The sequence below is a fragment of the Sinocyclocheilus anshuiensis genome, unplaced genomic scaffold (genome assembly GCF_001515605.1).
Source record: "Sinocyclocheilus anshuiensis isolate Anshui unplaced genomic scaffold, SAMN03320099.WGS_v1.1 scaffold463, whole genome shotgun sequence".
NCBI lineage: Eukaryota > Metazoa > Chordata > Actinopteri > Cypriniformes > Cyprinidae > Sinocyclocheilus > Sinocyclocheilus anshuiensis.
The window spans coordinates 53,800-71,801 of record NW_015548220.1 but is presented as its reverse complement, the minus strand read 5'-3'; the positions used below and the strand labels follow the sequence as shown (position 1 = coordinate 71,801).

General features: G+C 35.8%; 1 protein-coding gene across 1 annotated transcript in view; it reads left to right on the top strand.

Annotated features, from left to right (window-relative positions):
- Positions 1 to 14,638, top strand: part of LOC107654175 (receptor-type tyrosine-protein phosphatase gamma-like) — a 270,415-nt gene extending 255,777 nt beyond the window's left edge. The window contains exons 19-32 of the mRNA XM_016441146.1: positions 2,434 to 2,479; positions 3,343 to 3,425; positions 3,522 to 3,656; positions 3,755 to 3,889; positions 5,791 to 5,963; positions 6,054 to 6,189; positions 6,282 to 6,428; positions 7,169 to 7,262; positions 7,551 to 7,627; positions 8,001 to 8,129; positions 8,351 to 8,497; positions 9,387 to 9,529; positions 11,095 to 11,230; positions 13,010 to 14,638. Coding sequence (XP_016296632.1) covers positions 2,434 to 2,479; positions 3,343 to 3,425; positions 3,522 to 3,656; positions 3,755 to 3,889; positions 5,791 to 5,963; positions 6,054 to 6,189; positions 6,282 to 6,428; positions 7,169 to 7,262; positions 7,551 to 7,627; positions 8,001 to 8,129; positions 8,351 to 8,497; positions 9,387 to 9,529; positions 11,095 to 11,230; positions 13,010 to 13,156 — 1,728 coding nt within the window. The 3' untranslated portion in view covers positions 13,157 to 14,638. The remainder of the gene's footprint in view (positions 1 to 2,433; positions 2,480 to 3,342; positions 3,426 to 3,521; positions 3,657 to 3,754; positions 3,890 to 5,790; positions 5,964 to 6,053; positions 6,190 to 6,281; positions 6,429 to 7,168; positions 7,263 to 7,550; positions 7,628 to 8,000; positions 8,130 to 8,350; positions 8,498 to 9,386; positions 9,530 to 11,094; positions 11,231 to 13,009) is intronic.
- The last annotated feature ends 3,364 nt before the right edge of the window (positions 14,639 to 18,002 follow it).

Here is an 18,002-nt window from a genome sequence, read left to right as displayed (position 1 = left end):
TATATATTACACCATATTCTATTTTTGATATCTTTTTCAATTTTGATACCTTCCAACTGAAGTACCATTTTCAAAGTATATTTGTTTAATCAGAATATCGTAATTAATGATTAAAGTTTTTAATGACAGCATTATTGTTTTAATTTTTTTTTGCTGCACCCCTGCTAATAAATAAATTTGTCAGTATAGAACACTGTGTGAATGTAGCCCATGTCTGTTGTGCATGTCATGATGCAAAGGAAAATCTTTCAGTTCAGTTTCAAAGTAGGTCTCCTACTTTCCTTCCTTCAGAGGAGAGAATGAGAGGAGGAGAGAAGGGGAGGTGTGGGGGTCACTAAAAGGTTCCTTTGAGGGCCTCCCTTGGCCTCTTTGTTCCATGGTTGCTTGATTGACGCAGGGAAGTGCCTCTAAAAGTGTGTGTGTCTTGATGGACATTGGGAAGTGGTTGCAAAGGGGTTTTCTGGTGCTGCTTCTCCTCAGTGGATTCCTCTGTGCCTCCTAACCCTTCCCTCTCACCTCCACTACTTTAGCACAGAAAAAAGGGAAGACAACCAAGCCAAACCCCTTTTGGACAGAACCCACCAGGCCCCTGACAAGTGGCTTTGTGCAGCCTGGGCCGAAAAAAGCAGTGGCTGGGGTGGCAGCGATCATGGGAGCCAGGGAGAAGAGGAGGGGTATTGGCTAGGCCTGGACAGGCACAGGGATTATGTGCGCCTCGGGTATGAGTTTTTTAGAGGGGGGGGTGGGAGAAAAGCGACTCAAAGGGAAAAAAAGAAGAGGACACTTGGGGAAGTTTGGCATTCAGCTGAAAATGAGAGAAGAGTGAATGGAGAATACCAGAGAGGAAGACAGATCAGAGTCTGAGAAGAGTAGCGGAGAACAGGCTTATTTACTTTTTTTTCTTATAAGACTTTTTTAAAGGAGTGCTTGACCCAAAAATTTAAATTTGCTGAAAATTTAGAGAAATGTAGCATTGCATCACTTGCTCACCAGTGGGTCCTCTGCAGTAAATGTGTGCCGTCAGAAAGAGAGTCCAAATAGATTATAAAAATATCAAGCGGTATGGAAGATGAATGGATGGACGTCAGAAATCAATACTAAACAAACCATATCGTTTTTGTCTATTGTTTAATTAATAATAAAAAAAAAAGCAGAGCACATGACAAACCATTATATGTAGGTTTAAATTAATATGTGAGATTGAATTTGTCCATTAATATCTAAGAATTTCTTAGAGAATGTCTATATCGCTGTATCACAATAACCCAGATTTTACTTCTCCTCAGCACCAGAAACTAAATTAAATTATTCCAAATAACAATGGCTTTAACACAATCTAGGGTTTTTTAAATATGACATTTTAAATATAGGCAGCAAAAATTGAATATAGATGTATATACAAGATAACATTACATTCACTCTTAGCACTGAACTGTACAGTTTTACAGGAACAGGCTTCTCTCCGTTTGGTCAGTAAACAAAAGCTTCTTGGTTAACATCATGTTCTCTTTAGTTATGATGCTCTTGAAGGTGAACTTGACCTTTGGCCTTCTTGCCCTGCTCATCATCTTGGTTTCTTAACATGAATTGATTTCATTTTTTTCCCTTTTCACAATCAACTGCGAAGTTGCATTCACATAAAAAGCACACTTTTCATCATCCAATCAATTCCCAGTGCAACTTGTTTTCTTAACGCAAGAAAATCAAATGGGTTGCTAAATGGGTTTTTCATGAAAAACCCTTCACAGGTGTTCATGTAATATGACCAGCATCAAATACGATATCACAGGTCACACATGAATGGAATTGACAGTCATGGACTGTCCTCCCATAAATGTTGACTTACCCTGTGATGTTCTGTGAAGTATCAGCTCTTCAGTCTGCTCAGAATGCTAGTGAGGTTAGTTCAGGTGCTGGTACCATACAGTGTGCGTGTGTGGGGATGAGAGACTTATTGAAAACAGCCCCTGGCAGATTTTCAAACGTCTTGTGGTTTTAAACAAGCTTGTCCACACACTCTTCAAATGCAGTGCAAACACACAACCAACTAATGCACACACAGCCAATCCTTATGTTCCGGTACATCACTTAAACATCTCAACATTTTTGTTGCATGGTGTTAATAGAGTGTGTCAAGTGCTCGTGTGTTTATTGAGCGATCTGTTAACAGCCTCAGGATGTTAGCTTTGCTGAACCTGCTGTACATGCTTATATGCAAACTAAAAACAGTGTTCATGTTAATGCACAGCAGTTGTCTATAAAACTGTCACATGTAAAATGTATGAATATCATTGTATTAGATAAGAAAATATTAAACTAAATTACAATTAAGCAAAACAGTAGATTAACATAATTAATACAAAAAAGTTTTTTTTTTTTAATGTCTTTATTTTCTGTATTTATTATCTGTATGAAAATGAGTTTTTTTTTCAGAATGACAATAACAAGCACAAAAACAGATACATCAACATCATAGCCTGTGAGTCTCTCTTTATAAAATGCACAGAGATCCAAAAGTCTGAGACCACTTGCGAAAATGCTTCTGTTTTTGTAATTTAGCATTTTTAAATACTAATTATATTATAAGCATATCAATTTCAATTCTGTTCATTTTCAATTTTCTGTTCATGTTCAATTTACATACACTATTGTTCTAAAGTTTTGAGTTAATATTTTTTTGTTTGGACGAAATTCATCATTTTATTCATTAAGGATGCATTCAATTGATTAAAAGTGACAGTAAAGACATGTATAATGTTACAGAAGATTTCGATTTTCAAATGCTGTTCTTTTGAACTTTCTATTCATCAAAGAATCCTGAAAAAGTGTATTATAGAAGCACAACTGTTTTCATCATTTATTATATAAAAAAATGTTTCTTGAGCTGCAAATCAACATATTAGAATGATTTCTAAAGGTTCATGTGACAATTCAGCAGGAATATAAAGATATTTAAAAAAAATTAAAAAATCAGCACAGGAATATATTACATTTTTAAACATGAAACAAGTATTTTAAATAATACTTAATAATATTTCACAATATTACTTTTTAGTGTAAATTTCCAGAATTAGGTTTGTTCCCATTTGCTTTAATTTTACAGCAGCACTTGAGTTTGTTCAAAACCTGATGATCTTGTTATCTAACATGACTTTAAAAATCTTGCATTTCAGTGAAGGCAATATTCTGTCAGGATGTTTCCATATTGTTTCAAAATCTTTATATTTGCCTTTTTACTTTAGTTCTGAATTCTAGATTTTCACTGTGGTCTCGGACTTTTGTACCCAACTGTAGGTCAGACATCAAACATGAATCTCTTGTTTGTTTGTTTGTTTCCTTCAGATGACCACAGTCGAGTGAAGCTCAGGCCTCTGGCAGGAAAAGACTCTAAACACAGTGACTACATCAATGCCAACTATGTGGATGTGAGTGATGTGTGCAGAACACACTGATGTGAGGCTTCCATATACATAATGACTTGACTGAGTGTGATTTAATTTCTGTATCTTTCTCCTCTACAGGGCTACAATAAACCCAAGGCCTACATTGCAGCTCAGGGTCCCCTCAAGTCCACATTCGAGGACTTCTGGCGGATGGTGTGGGAACAAAACACCTGCATTATAGTCATGATCACTAACCTGGTGGAGAAAGGCAGAGTGAGTTATAATGTCACAACCATTACAGTTTCAGAATCATAAAATAATCATTTGTTTTATATGGCCTCTTTTGTTCTCTTTCTGTGTGCGTCTCACAGAGAAAATGCGACCAGTACTGGCCGACAGAGAACAGTGAGGATTACGGTAATATTGTGGTGACTCTGAAGAGAACCAAAGTAATGGCGTGCTACACACTCCGCATCTTCACTATCAGAAACACCAAAGTAAGGAAGGTAAACACCTTTTTTATTTCTCCCCTTAGACTCCTCCTTCTCTACTGCTGCTGAATTAAACCAAAATCATCAACAAATGGCAAAATGAATGGGATGGATGTACCAACAACAAACTGTATAAAATGATCCCTAATGGGAAAAAAAAGTCATTTAAGTCCAGAATCTCTTAAACATATTTTATTAAATTGTGCTGGTTGAAGTTTTCTTAGAAAATATCACTCTGCAAACAATCCATTTTAGAGTTTTTATCGAACGCAAACTTTGAAAACATGAGATCGATTTTTTTAAGTTGCTCTTTTATATGGTTTCAACTTGTTAAATAGCCAAGAAAGCTGACATGTTGTTACAATGCCAACCAACCAACTAACCAGCTTAAATGAAAAAGCACACAATAAAATATATACTTGTTATGTATTAGAAATGACTTTAGCAATGAGTAGTTTAAGCCAGCTTTTATTTAATTTAGACATTTTTCGAAACACATTAACAGAAATGGAGTTAACTGACTTTTTTTTTTAATCATTAGCTTTGTGTTTTTTTTTATCCTCTCCTTGCTATATTAACAAATACATAATTTAATAAAAATGAAGTATATGGAAATAAAAACTAGCATGTTCACCGTTTTTCTGTATGTTTTCAGATTTTAGTATATGTAGGTATTAGTTGACACTGTATTATTAAATATTATCTTTATATTCACTTAATATTATATTCACTTATCTTATGTTTTGTTATATTTGTCAATAGAGTAGATCTGAAAAACCCTGCTACTGTGCTTTTGTATGGTAAACAAGATCATTTGCAGAAATACGAGCACAAAATTCTCTATATAAGAAGCACTTTACAGTTTCACGAGTTTGAACACAAGTTGTTTGTTAAATGTATGTTGGATTACACTGTCAATCCTGTTGGTTTGTTTTACCTTCATGAGGGGTTTCTGAGTTCTCAACAGATATTAAAATAAATTTATCTTGAGATGACACAATGCCATTTATTAACACATACACATTGTTTGTTTTTAATTCAGATAGACTGTTTTATAAGCATTTATTTTCTCACCTCATCAAACTGGAAAAGGCACATCTCTCACGGAATGATCCAGACAGTAATTGCACATGGTTTGACCTGCTTTCCTTCACTTGTGAGAAGGATTGTGGAGGGTTTGGCCAGAGGAAAAATCTTTAAGGAGCTTATGCAAGGTCCTGGCCTTCACAGCATCAGTGAGAGTGATCGACTCTCTCCGTAAATCTCTTTCATAATACATAGAGCCACACCAAGGCCACTGGCAGCAAATAAATAAGGGGCTTTTTTATAGCAGCCACTTAGATATCAGTTTAGGTGCCACTTTTTTACAGCAATGAAAAATGTATGTATGGTAATAAAAAAAAAAAAAAAAAAAAAAAAAAAAAAGAAAGCATTATCACACATCTTTGCTGCAAGTTTGAATGCAAAGTGAGGGTTATGTGAAGATAAGGGGTTTGATTGTTTTGTTTTGTTTTGTTTTGTTTTGTTTTGTTTCGTTTCGTTTTGTTTCGCTTTGTTGTTTAGCTTTGCTGTTTTGTGTCGTGTCTTGTTCTGGCTTAATTTATAAAACAGTCTATGTTGTTCTTCTTTGTTCTTTTATGTTGAAGGGTCATATGTAGTTGTAAAACTTTCGTCTGTTTGTGTGTGTGTGTGTGTGTGTGTGTGTGTGTGTGTGTGTGTGTGTGTGTGTTCGCAGGTCTTTCATGTGAAAATGGGAGGTCTGGTCAGCTGCAAAAACATGCAGCCCCCCTCTGCACTCTCCTGCTGACCAAATGCCAGCCTCACACGCCGAGCTGCTGCCCTCAGTTCCTCTGCAGTCCCTCAGATAAACCATCACTCAGAGCAGAACTGAGGAGTGAGTGAGTGTGTGTTTGCAGGGTCAGAAGGGTAACACTAAGGGCCGTCAGAGTGAAAGAACAGTTCTGCAGTATCACTACACTCAGTGGCCGGATATGGGCGTCCCTGAATACACGTTACCTGTGCTCACCTTCGTCAGGAAGTCCTCTGCCGCACAGACTCCAGAGATGGGCCCCATGCTTGTACACTGCAGGTAAAACACACACACTTCCACTGGCTGATTGGATGGCTAAGGAGAGCAATAAACAAACTGTTTTATATGTTAATAATGTGTCTTCTTCAGTGCTGGCGTGGGCAGGACAGGAACTTACATTGTGATTGACAGCATGCTGCAGCAGCTGAAGGATAAAGGCTCAGTCAATGTGCTGGGTTTCCTCAAACATATACGAACTCAGAGAAACTACCTGGTCCAAACGGAAGTGAGCCACCAGTCTAAATCTGTCCTGTTTGCATCCTAGGGTCATCTAGGATGTCTCTTTACCTCTCTGTTTGTCTGTCTCTGTGTGTTTAGGAGCAGTATATCTTCATCCACGATGCCTTGATGGAAGCCATTCTTGGGAAGGAAACAGAGGTGCCCTCCAGTCAGCTGCACAGTTACGTCAACAACATCCTGACGCCGGGCCCAGGGGGCAAAACACGACTGGAAAAGCAGTTCAAGGTGGAGACTATCTCTTTCCTTATGCAAAGTCATTTGGACAGGCAGTTTGTCTGTCAGCACTTATTGCAATGCATGACACATTCTCTGCATATCAGAAGAGATTTGATTTTTAATGCATATTTATGTGGAGAAGCATTTTGCACCACAAATTGGCTCACTTTTATCGCTTGTTGCTTTATCATTTCATACCCGGTTAGGACACTGTGACTTACAACCGAAGCTTGACAGGTTCTGTGCGGGTAAAATGTGTGATATGTGGCTTGCTTGAGTTTCATGAGTTTATAAAATATTTTATTGAGCCCGAAATTCTCACATTTTATGGTTCTTTTTGGTTCGGATTCAACACCTGAATGTAAATCAACATTACATTTTATTTGGTAGGCTACAACTGCAGGACATATTTCCTTCCTCTTAAATTTCCAGGTTGCATTTGTAGAACTTAATGACTTTTATATATAAACGTCAATTGGTTGTTCTTTGTTTTTGTTTTGTTTTGTTTTGTTTTGTTTTTGTTTTTTGTTTTGTTTTGTTTTGTTTTGTTTTTTGTTTTGCTTTGCTGTGCTTTGTTTTGCTTTGCTTTGTGTTTTGTTTTGTTGAGCCCTGACATTCTGACTGCAGTTTAGTAGACTGCAATGAGACACATTTTCTTGCTGTTAAATTCAAAATGTTGAAGTTGTCTTATGTGATGTTTCATGCTACTTTGAAATAAAGAAAAAGTAATTAGTTCTATTTATGTTCAGTTGGTGACTCAGTGCAATGCACGATTTGTGGAGTGCTTCAGTGCTCAGAAAGAATGCAACAAGGAGAAGAACCGCAACTCTTCTGTTGTCCCATGTGAGTAACATAACCTAATTTAAATAAAATAGCACATCACATTTTTTATTGTATATTTGTTGAGTAATTATGGTTTACTGTGGCATACTGATGTAATGTGGCCACTCATTTTTTATCTTTTTCAAATACCTTGGATTTCTTTGACAGTTCTTCTTGCCTGACATTCTAGTATCCAAACTGCAACACAGCTTTCAAAATTGTGCTTGCAGCTTGTTTGAGCTAATGAAATCACATCACTGACCTGCTCTCTTATTCTGCATCCTGATTGGCTGTTTTTGTCCCTCTCAGCGGAAAGAGCACGTGTTGGTCTCGCACCATTGCCTGGGATGAAAGGCACTGATTACATCAATGCATCTTATATAATGGTGAGTACCCAACACCCCCACTACAACTAAGCATTAACCTGTACTGAATTGAGCACACATAGTTCTGGGGAAAACTTCGGATTTATGGTCATAAGAGTGAAAATTTGCTGTAATGTTGGTTTTACAGCACCTGTGCACAAAATAGTACACATAAAGGGTTTTATTTATGGTTCAAAGATGGCAGGTCAACGAGAAACAGTCAACTTCACATTGTCATTTTGCCTTTTTAACTTCTACTAAGGATATTATTTAAGTAACTGGAATTAACTAACTATAAATGAAGGGTAAATTTATATGCTACCTGTTGTATACCAATAGCCAAGAATAACTGATTGCTCCTTTTGTTTATTGAACGTTTCCGTGCGACTACTAGGGCTACTACCGGAGCAATGAGTTCATCATTACCCAGCATCCCTTGCCTCACACCACTAAAGATTTCTGGAGGATGATCTGGGACCATAACGCTCAAATCATCGTCATGTTACCAGACAACCAGAGCCTGGTGGGTATTCAAGACCATCTGCAAAGTTCCTGGTTGTCTTGAGTGATGTGCTGCCTCTAATGAGGGAAACTCAAGTTAATGTTATAGGCTGTGCTCCTCAAGGTCAGCCGATATCTTGTTATTGTGGGCAGGGAACTATGGGAATCGGTTGTAAGAGCACCAGTCTTTCTAAAAGTCTTTAATTACTCAGCGTTGATGCTCACTCACGTTTGTTGCCGCAGGCGGAGGATGAGTTTGTGTATTGGCCGAGTCGAGAGGAAGCCATGAACTGTGAGGCATTTACAGTCACCCTTATCAGTAAAGACAGACTCTGCCTCTCCAATGAGGAGCAAATCATCATACATGACTTCATCCTGGAGGCCACACAGGTCTGTGTCTTTGGAGGGAAGGATTTAGATTCAAACTGTATATAATATATAATTATTTATATGTATTTCATCGAATATGGTTGTATTATTTTTAGTTATATTATTATATAATTTATAATATTCCCTGAGGCCACAAATGTCTGTATTTTTGATTGTAAACTTTTGGATTTAAACAAGATATGATATACAATTAATTATATACATTTCATTTAATATTATCTTATATAATTTTTAAAGATATTGTACTAAAATATACAATATTACAATATTATAAATATTATTTTATAAATGTAATTATGTAGAGAGAAAGGATCAAAAAAGAAAGCAAGAAAGAGATGATATTATATATAATATATTTATACAATACTTTTCAAAAGTTTGGGTACCGTTCAAAAGTGTTGGTAAGATGTTTTAGTGTTTTTTAAAAAGTCTCTTATGCTCTCCAAGACTGTTTATTACATAAAAAACAGCTAAACAGTACGGTAAATACAGTATTATAATTGTGAACTGTTATTAGAATTTAAAATCACATGATCCTTCAGAAATTATTATTGTTCATAAAACATTTTAATATTCACTATTTAATGCTGCTTAATATTTTTGTGAAAACCGTGATACATTTTTTTCAGGATTCTTTAATGAATGGAAAGTTAAACACAGCATTCATTTGAATAGAAATATTTTGTAACATTATAAATGTCTTTACTGCCATTTTTGAACAATTCAATGCATTGTTGCTGAATAAAAGTGCTAAAAACAATCTTACTGGCCCCAAATTTTTGTACAGTACAGTATATACATAAATAGTTTTATATGTAGTTCATATAAAAGTTTATATAATATAATAATATTATAGTAATGTAATAATATTTATACTTTTACTTTTTAGGATGATTATGTTTTAGAAGTTCGTCATTTTCAATGCCCAAAATGGCCAAACCCTGATGCTCCCATTAGCAGCACCTTTGAGCTCATCAATGTCATTAAAGAAGAGGCCATGACCAGAGATGGACCCACTATAGTGCATGATGAGTGAGTAATGACCTTTTATTAAAAATGTACAATTTTGGCTTAGAAAGCCTGTTGATTCTCAGCATTTAGTGAAAACTGCCTCTGGTTTATATAGAAACACTGGTTCAATTGCATATATCAAGCATCTGATATAGTATGTAGCACGTCAGAACTGGAACAATACAACATGTTTTCATGTTTTGTGACTTGAGGCGTGAATACTTTGCCAATACATACTTTTTGTCTCTAATGAAAGTATGCAAATTGAGCCAAATTCAGCCTTATAGGTTCTCAAACACTCCCTCTTGACTCAATCAGCTTTTTTGGCCATCCTTTATGTTCAGCTCCTTCTAGTGAATCATTGGAGGATTCAATTCAATCTCAATTTTCACAGTGGCAACAAAAGACGTTCCATTTTAGACTACAAAGAGTTGAGATTCCTTCTAGACAGAATTAGCTCCCTGGCAAACACCAGGGAGACGCTGAGCGCAGAAATAGCTCCACAGGAGAGGCAGATCTTTGCTTCTGTCAACAGCTTCTGCAGGAGAAGCATTCGACAGACTTGCATATCTGGAGCTGTAATGAAGACGATGCTAATTAAGACAGCTCTTAGGGGTGATACCATAGTAACATTACATATTTTGAAAAGCTAAATTAGTCCACCATGTTTATCAGATGAGGCAAGCAGGCCTCGTTAACATAATGAATAAGCATGAAGGGGCCATTGTTGGTCGTTTTGTTGCAAAGTGATGTCAGTTGATATTAAGGAATACTCGTTAGGACTAATTGGATCACAGCACCTTAGGGTGTCAAGCAATAGAAATGGTAATGAATTCTATCCTTATATATGGAGTTTATGGTGGGAAAAGTTGCACTACTGTCAGAGAGAGAAGCAAAAACACAAGATAAAAATGAGACAGAAGGACTGTACCAGATGATCAATAAACAGAAATCTGTAGAAATAGAAACGTCACATATAGTAATCTATACATGTGAAATAAAACCAGAACTTTGTAATTTGGAGTATTGTAATATATATATATATATATATATATTTGTTTTTTTTTTTGTTTTTTTCATGCACATTATTGTTCCTATTTGTCTTATTGTGCATGATTTTTTGGAAAAGAAAAGAAAAGAGTAGATGAAAAACTCAGTTAAATATTAAAAGACAATTGAATAATCTCTCAATCTGACATATGACACATTACAAGAGGGCAAATGAGTTGATATATATAAATTATCATATGCATATATTTATTTGGACAGGTTTGGTGCAGTGTCTGCTGGGATGTTATGTGCTCTCACCACACTGTCACAGCAGCTGGAGAGTGAAGGAGCTGTGGGGGTCTATATATATATATATATTTGTTTCTTTGTTTTTTTTTTCATGCACATTATTGTTCCTATTTGTCTTATTGTGCATGATTTTTTGGAAAAGAAAAGAAAAGAGTAGATGAAAAACTCAGTTAAATATTAAAAGACAATTGAATAATCTCTCAATCTGACATATGACACATTACAAGAGGGCAAATGAGTTGATATATTATATATAAATTATCATATGCATATATTTATTTGGACAGGTTTGGTGCAGTGTCTGCTGGGATGTTATGTGCTCTCACCACACTGTCACAGCAGCTGGAGAGTGAAGGAGCTGTGGGGGTCTACCAAGTGGCCAAGATGATCAACCTCATGAGACCAGGCGTCTTTACCGACATTGTAAGTGTTTATACTGAGATCTATAGGTTTATACAGGTCATATTTATAGGTTTAGTTCACATCAGATATAATTCATCTACTCACCTTTAAACCTTAAATGACTATTTCTTCTACAGAACACATACAGAACATGTCTGGGTGAATTTGGCAGTACGTTGTCACTCACTTTAAAGGATAATATGGCATATGTACTTACCAAAATGGAAATGATAAGCAAGCAAAAAAGGAAAAGAAACTATCTTTCCACAACTACTTAATTTGTACCTGAATTAGAAATTAGTTCAATATGGCCACGATCTATGGTCGCAATCTAACTAAAATGAGGGAACAAAATTGGCCACCAATTTGTTCCAACTGTTCTGTCGATTTGTGCTACCCTGTCAGATTTTGCTACCTCCCATTAAAACAGTGGGTAGTACAATTCGACAACGAAAAGTGCTACCTGTAAAATTATGTTTTATTAATGTCTACACCTACCACAACCCTAAAACTACCCTTACAGTAATGCAAATACAGTAATTATGTGTTATATTCGCGGTTGTAGCTAGAAAGGATACAGCTACAGGAAACCAACAATAAATATTTTTTCTACCTATTAGATTGTTTTATTAAAGTCTACACCTGCCCCAACCCTAAACCTACTCTTACAGTAATGCAGATACATTAAATATTGTTGTTCAGCATGAGAAAAAGGACGCAATATTGATGTGCGCATGCGCAGTAAACCCTGGTAGGACAATCTGACGGGTAGGATAAAATGTCAGGACACCAACAACTTAATTTGTTCCCAAATTAGAATGAAGTAGGAAAATGTGGCCACACTTTCACTAAAATGAGGGACAAATTAATAAAACGTGGACACAAGTTCATAGCCACAACTTATTAATTTGTTCCCGAATTAGAATGAATTAGTACAATTTGGCCACGATTTAGTTAAAACAAGGGAACAAATGAATAAAATGTGGCCACAAAGTTGTTCCCATGACTTAATTTGTTCACGAATTAGAACAAATCAGTACAATGTGAACATTATCTGACTAAAATGAAAGGGAAAAAATAGTAAATAGTGGCAATAAGTTCACACACGAGACTTGTTTCTGAATTAGAACAAATTAGTACAGTGTGGCTACAGAATTAGAACAAATCAGTACAATGTGAACATTATCTGACTAAAATTAAAGGGAAAAAATAGTAAATAGTGGCAATAAGTTCACACACGAGACTTGTTTCTGAATTAGAACAAATTAGTACAGTGTGGCTACGATTCAACTAAAACATGGCAACTAATTAATAAAACACAGCCACGAGTTCATACCCACAGCACAATTTGTTCCCAGTTTAGAGCAAATTAGTACAATATCGCCATACTTTAACTGAAAAGAGGGAACAAATTAATCAAATGTGGCCTTACTATCTATTTTCTTCTGCATTTTAAGTGCAAGGATCGATATTATTGAATCAGTTTTAAGTTAAACTGTGATCCCTTGTGAGCTGTTCATCACTTCACACTCCTCTCCAGTAGGTGACAGAAATGTTCTCCTGCTGCTTCTGACATTTTTACACACCGTGATAAAAGCCGAATTTCTGCCACCTACTGGACTGCAGTTGGAAGGAGGCACTAGAGTCATATCTACACAGCAGAGTTGGAGCATTGTGGCAGCGAATTTTGCATAGCAGGCATCATTCACATGCTTGTTTGTCTGGTTGTACCTTTTCTAAACACAATTTTTCTGTGCCCCTTTCTGAAGTCATGTTTTCATGTTTGCCTCTGTGTTTCAGGAACAGTACCAGTACCTTTACAAAGCTATGCTCAGCCTGATAAGCACTAAAGAGAACGGATCCAGCCCCATGTTCCTGGACAGAAACGGCAGCGTGGCCATGTCTGATGAATCGGACCTGGCTGAAAGCATGGAGTCCCTCGTCTAAAGCCCACGAACAGGCACGAAGAGGCACTTAATCTAACTTTGTAAAACTTCAAGGACTAAGGCAGACTTTTTCTGAGGCCTTTTTTGCCAGAACTCTTGGTTAAAAGAATAACCTGATTACTTTTTTACACTGATAAAAAGTTTTTGATATTTATTTTTTCGCCATTTTATGTCTTAATGTTATCCTACTGAACATTTGCACCGACGTTTTTGAGTTCACGACAAACAAAACCAGTTCTGTCTAGTTTGCACTATGAAAATATCAGTGTTACTGCCTACTCCACCATCTAGACCACAGTCAGTCTCTCTCACTCACTTGAATTCTCACTGTCAAGCCCTTATTTTGACATTCCATAATAAAGCTGCTCTCCGAAGCTTTAGAGATATCCGCCACAAACGAAAAACGGTTTCCCACGCACACCTCAGATGCTGGAAAAAGAGATTATTCCCATGTCCAACTTGCGAAGACCCACCACAAAACGTCAGATTCACCGATGAAAGACCATATGAACAATATGGAGTATGTTAGTTTTGATTTTTGTTCGCTTTTGATCATTTCGCGCACCCCAAATAGTATATTTACTCATTATGCTTCTAGTTAAACCCATATTTACTTTCAAAAGGTGGTATTAAAACAGCTACTGTGAACTTTTGTATGATTCATATTCTGCTTTTAATATATATGAATATATCGTATATCATGATAACTTGTGCTTTTGTCAGTGTTAACTGTCTCTTCGAGCAGCCGTCACAGTCTCTGCTTTCGGTTGAAGGATCCGCAGAGCCCGTGACTTCTCTAGCACCCCCTGCTGGTTTGATTTCTCCATTGCTTTATGCTGCAAGCTGCTACTTTTTTCACTTGAGTGCAACTGAACGTGTAATGACATCATGCGACTCATAATGTAGGAGTTAATTCTGTTATTTGCCCACTTCATTTTGTAATTCTATACTGCTCTATTTCGTCCTGGGTTTTTTTAATAGTTCACTGACATAAGCCGTCCCATAACTTTGAGAATAATGTATACAAGTCTCTCGATGCCTTCTGTACAGTCTCATTTCACCTCGGCAAGTGTGTGTATGTGTGTGATATAGGTGTGTGTTGTGTTTGGTATTGACTGGTTTTACTAGAAACTTGTAGACTCAGTCCAAGCATTTCTTCACTAAACTGACCTCTTTTAATGTCTCTCATTTCTTGTGATTCTCAGACACTGCTAGGGAAAAATAGTTACTGTAATTTCATAAACGGTTGTCTCATGCCATACAGCACAAAGGCCTTGCTAACAAAACATTAGAATCAGTCTTATCGCTTCAAAAACTGGGGACCCGTGATTCATAAATTTTTACCAAAGACTACAACTGTCGTTCACGTCAGTCATGAAACGTGAGAACATTTTTATTTTTACTATTTGGTAAAGCAGTTTTAAGAAGAATGTTTTTGGTAGTGACTGGAAAAACAATGTTGAAAATGTCAATGTTTTTGTTTTGTTTTGCTTTGCATTTTTGTTTTTTGTTTTGCTTGGCGTTTTTTTGTCTGTTTGGTTTTTTTATGTTTTGCTTTGCGTTTTTGTTTTTTTGTTGCATTCTGAGTGTTTGTTTGTTTGTTTTATTTTTGTCCAAGATACTTCACTAAACATTTGTTTGTCTGACAGGTCACCCCTATTTTTGTTTGTTTTTTTCTGTTGCAATTATAGTAAAACGAATTAGAATGTACACTATTACTGATTTCTTTTGATGTGAAGAAGAAAGCTGTTCAAAATGTTGTTTAACTTTTGAAATTCTTTAGAAAGACTGACAATGTCATGCTGTTGAGATGGAGAAGACACACACTGAAGGTGTTTATTCAGTTCATGTCTTGTTTCTCCTAAGAAGGAGGCTGGAAAATTAAGTCACATCTCTCCAACATTTGGGGTAATATTCTGACTTTGCTTGTGCAGCGCATAAGATAATTAGAGCTGACAAGTTGCATTTCTAAAGCTTTTCTAACATTTGTGTCCTGTGGTGTCCCTTTTTTCCTTTTATTGCTCTAGCATTTGCAAACATATTTACATTATCATGTTAGGAAATGTACATATCTTTTGTTGCTTCATTAACCCATCAGTCTCTAAAAGCTTTGTATCATGGTAAATAGTTGCAAACTTTATATTTTCATATAAATCAATTTTGTTTGTTTGTTTGTTTTTAGTTTTGTGTTTAGTTCTCGTTGGTGGTTAACACAATATGTCCCCAAATCCTTCAGAAGGTGGCTAACATCACATTCCAAACACACAACAATCATAAACTAAGGCAGTGATTGTGGTATGTCTTTTCTTTTTTTTTTTCCCCTTTGAATCAAAATAAAATCTGTTTCATTGTCCAGAAGTGCAATAGATCTTGTAAGTCAAAGAATACATTTCAAAGCAGGTGGGTGTCACCATCCTATCCACTTTTTCTAATCTGGAATAACACACAGAGGAATTTTCTTCTTGGTTTTTTTTTTTCTTGAAGGGTTTCTTTCTTCTTTCTTCTTTTTGTTAAAAGCTATATCAAAGCATTCTATTATAGTGTTATTTAATATGTAAATTGTATTGCTATACATAAAATAAAATATGAGTTTTGATGTACTTTAAGTATATCTCCATGTTGTACATTGTGTGGAGTGAGTCTAAAATGTTTGATATTTGTTAGGCCTACTTGTATTTGATTGATTCTGTTTCCAACATTTTCATTTGTATCAAAATTTGCTGGCAAGCATCTTTTCATATTTGCAAGTTCACATTTACTGTTGTTGTACCCAAGCGAGGGTTAAGAGGGTTCATGCAAAAGATGCAAAAGAAATGCAAAAGAATAACACTGCCTCCCTGTGTTCACAGTTTTTGTTGTCTTTCTGGCAGGTTTGTGCTGTTTTTCCCTCTCTGACTGTAGTCTGAATGGTCCTGATTGCTGTAATTATTACAAAGCCTGATTTAGCTTCTCACAAATATAGATTTAAATCAGAACAAATGCTGATGTCGGGCATAAAAACAATAATCATGAGGAGCCAGAAGCAATTATGTGGTGAGTTTTTGCTGGAAACCATAAACGGTACAAGGGACAAAGCAATTACAAAATGAAACAACACACAGAAGAACTAACAGTCAGATTACATGTTTTTCAATGTCCCATGTCATTCTGTGTTATGACTGTTAATACGCCACAAAGGATTTCTTCAAATTGTGTAGGAACACATTTGTGAATTATGTATGTCTTTGTACGTCTTGACTAATTTTAACAGGAGAAAAGGTTGGTTTTTAATACAATGTCACTGTGAAACATTTGAAAACAAACTGAATTAGTAAAGGTTGTGCGCCATGGTACAACAGTAATACCCATTCTCTCAACCAGGTCAAGAAAATATGATCATATTATCCCAATTTTACAGTCTCTGCACTGGCTACCTATTAAGTTCCGTATCAGTTACAAAATATTATTACTTGCCTATAAGGCCCTTAATGGTTTAGCTCCTGCGTACCTAACTAGTCTTCTACCACGCTACAATCCATCACGCTCCCTAAGGTCGCAAAACTCTGGATTTTTGGTAGTACCTAGGATAGCAAATCCACTAAAGGAGGTAGAGCTTTTTCGCATTTGGCTCCCAAACTCTGGAATAGCCTTCCTGATAATGTTCGGGGTTCAGACACACTCTCTCTGTTTAAATCTAGATTAAAGACACACCTCTTTGGCCAAGCATTCAAATAATGCATCTCATAATCTTGTACTGCAGTTATACCTGATCAAATGCACATGATTATTCTTTAGTTTGGGTTAAACAAATCAATTTTGCTTGGTTGGAACAGCAGCTATGCTAATTATGTCTCTATTTGTTTCTGTTTTTTTAACTGACAGTCACCACTGATAAGCTACCACTAAATATTGTAGAAATGTAATTTGCTGTAAAGTTGCTTTGCAATGATTTGTATCGTGAAAAGCCCTGTACAAATAAACTTGACTTGAAGCAGTGCAGTGTCACAGTAGCCTCGTAAAGCTGGTTATTTAATCTTCGATGTTAATTTAATATTATATAGTAAAAATTTCAGCAAATTAGCCATAATCTAGAATTTATTGTTCTTCTATCTTCTGTGTTATATTTAAACTTTGTTGTTCAACACAAGCAGATGAAGGAGGATGCCACCAGTCAATCAGTGCTTATACAGTTGTGAGTCGGTTTAAAACCATTAGGCTTTGGTCTGCTTGAATGATCAAAATATTCAGCTTTTGAACATGCTGTAATAAGAGACAACAACTATTCTCATTGTTACAATAAGTGACAGCAACATACATATGATGTGCATAAAGTCTCTCCATTTCTTTCTCACAAGGAGATTTCTGCAAATGACCATTTTGCTAGAAAACGAAGCTCATTTTAAAAATATTTTTTCCCTGCTGTGGCGTTACTCACGTTTCACATGATCTTCAGTGCTTTTCATTAAATTGTAATTACAGTAATGAAACTGAACATGTTTATATTAAAAGCAGCATATAGACAATACAACAAATACTATGAAACATGAATAGTCTAATAAGCACATTTAATGGCTTTTCAGAAAAACAGTTTAACAGTAATAAAACAATTCATAAAGCAGCACAAATGTAAAAGGTAACAAATGTATTAAATCATTGTTTTGTCCAGAAAATTGAAATGAATGGATTGTATAAAAAAAAAAGTAAAAAAAAAAAAAAGACGACAACTTGCCCAATAACGATGACAACCTCATATTTGCATTTTTAGGCTGTGGGTGTAAATAAGGCAACAGTTTAAGCTACAACAACAAATATACTGTATGTATATGTAGGCTGTGTGTGTGTGTGTGTGTGTGTGTATATATATATAT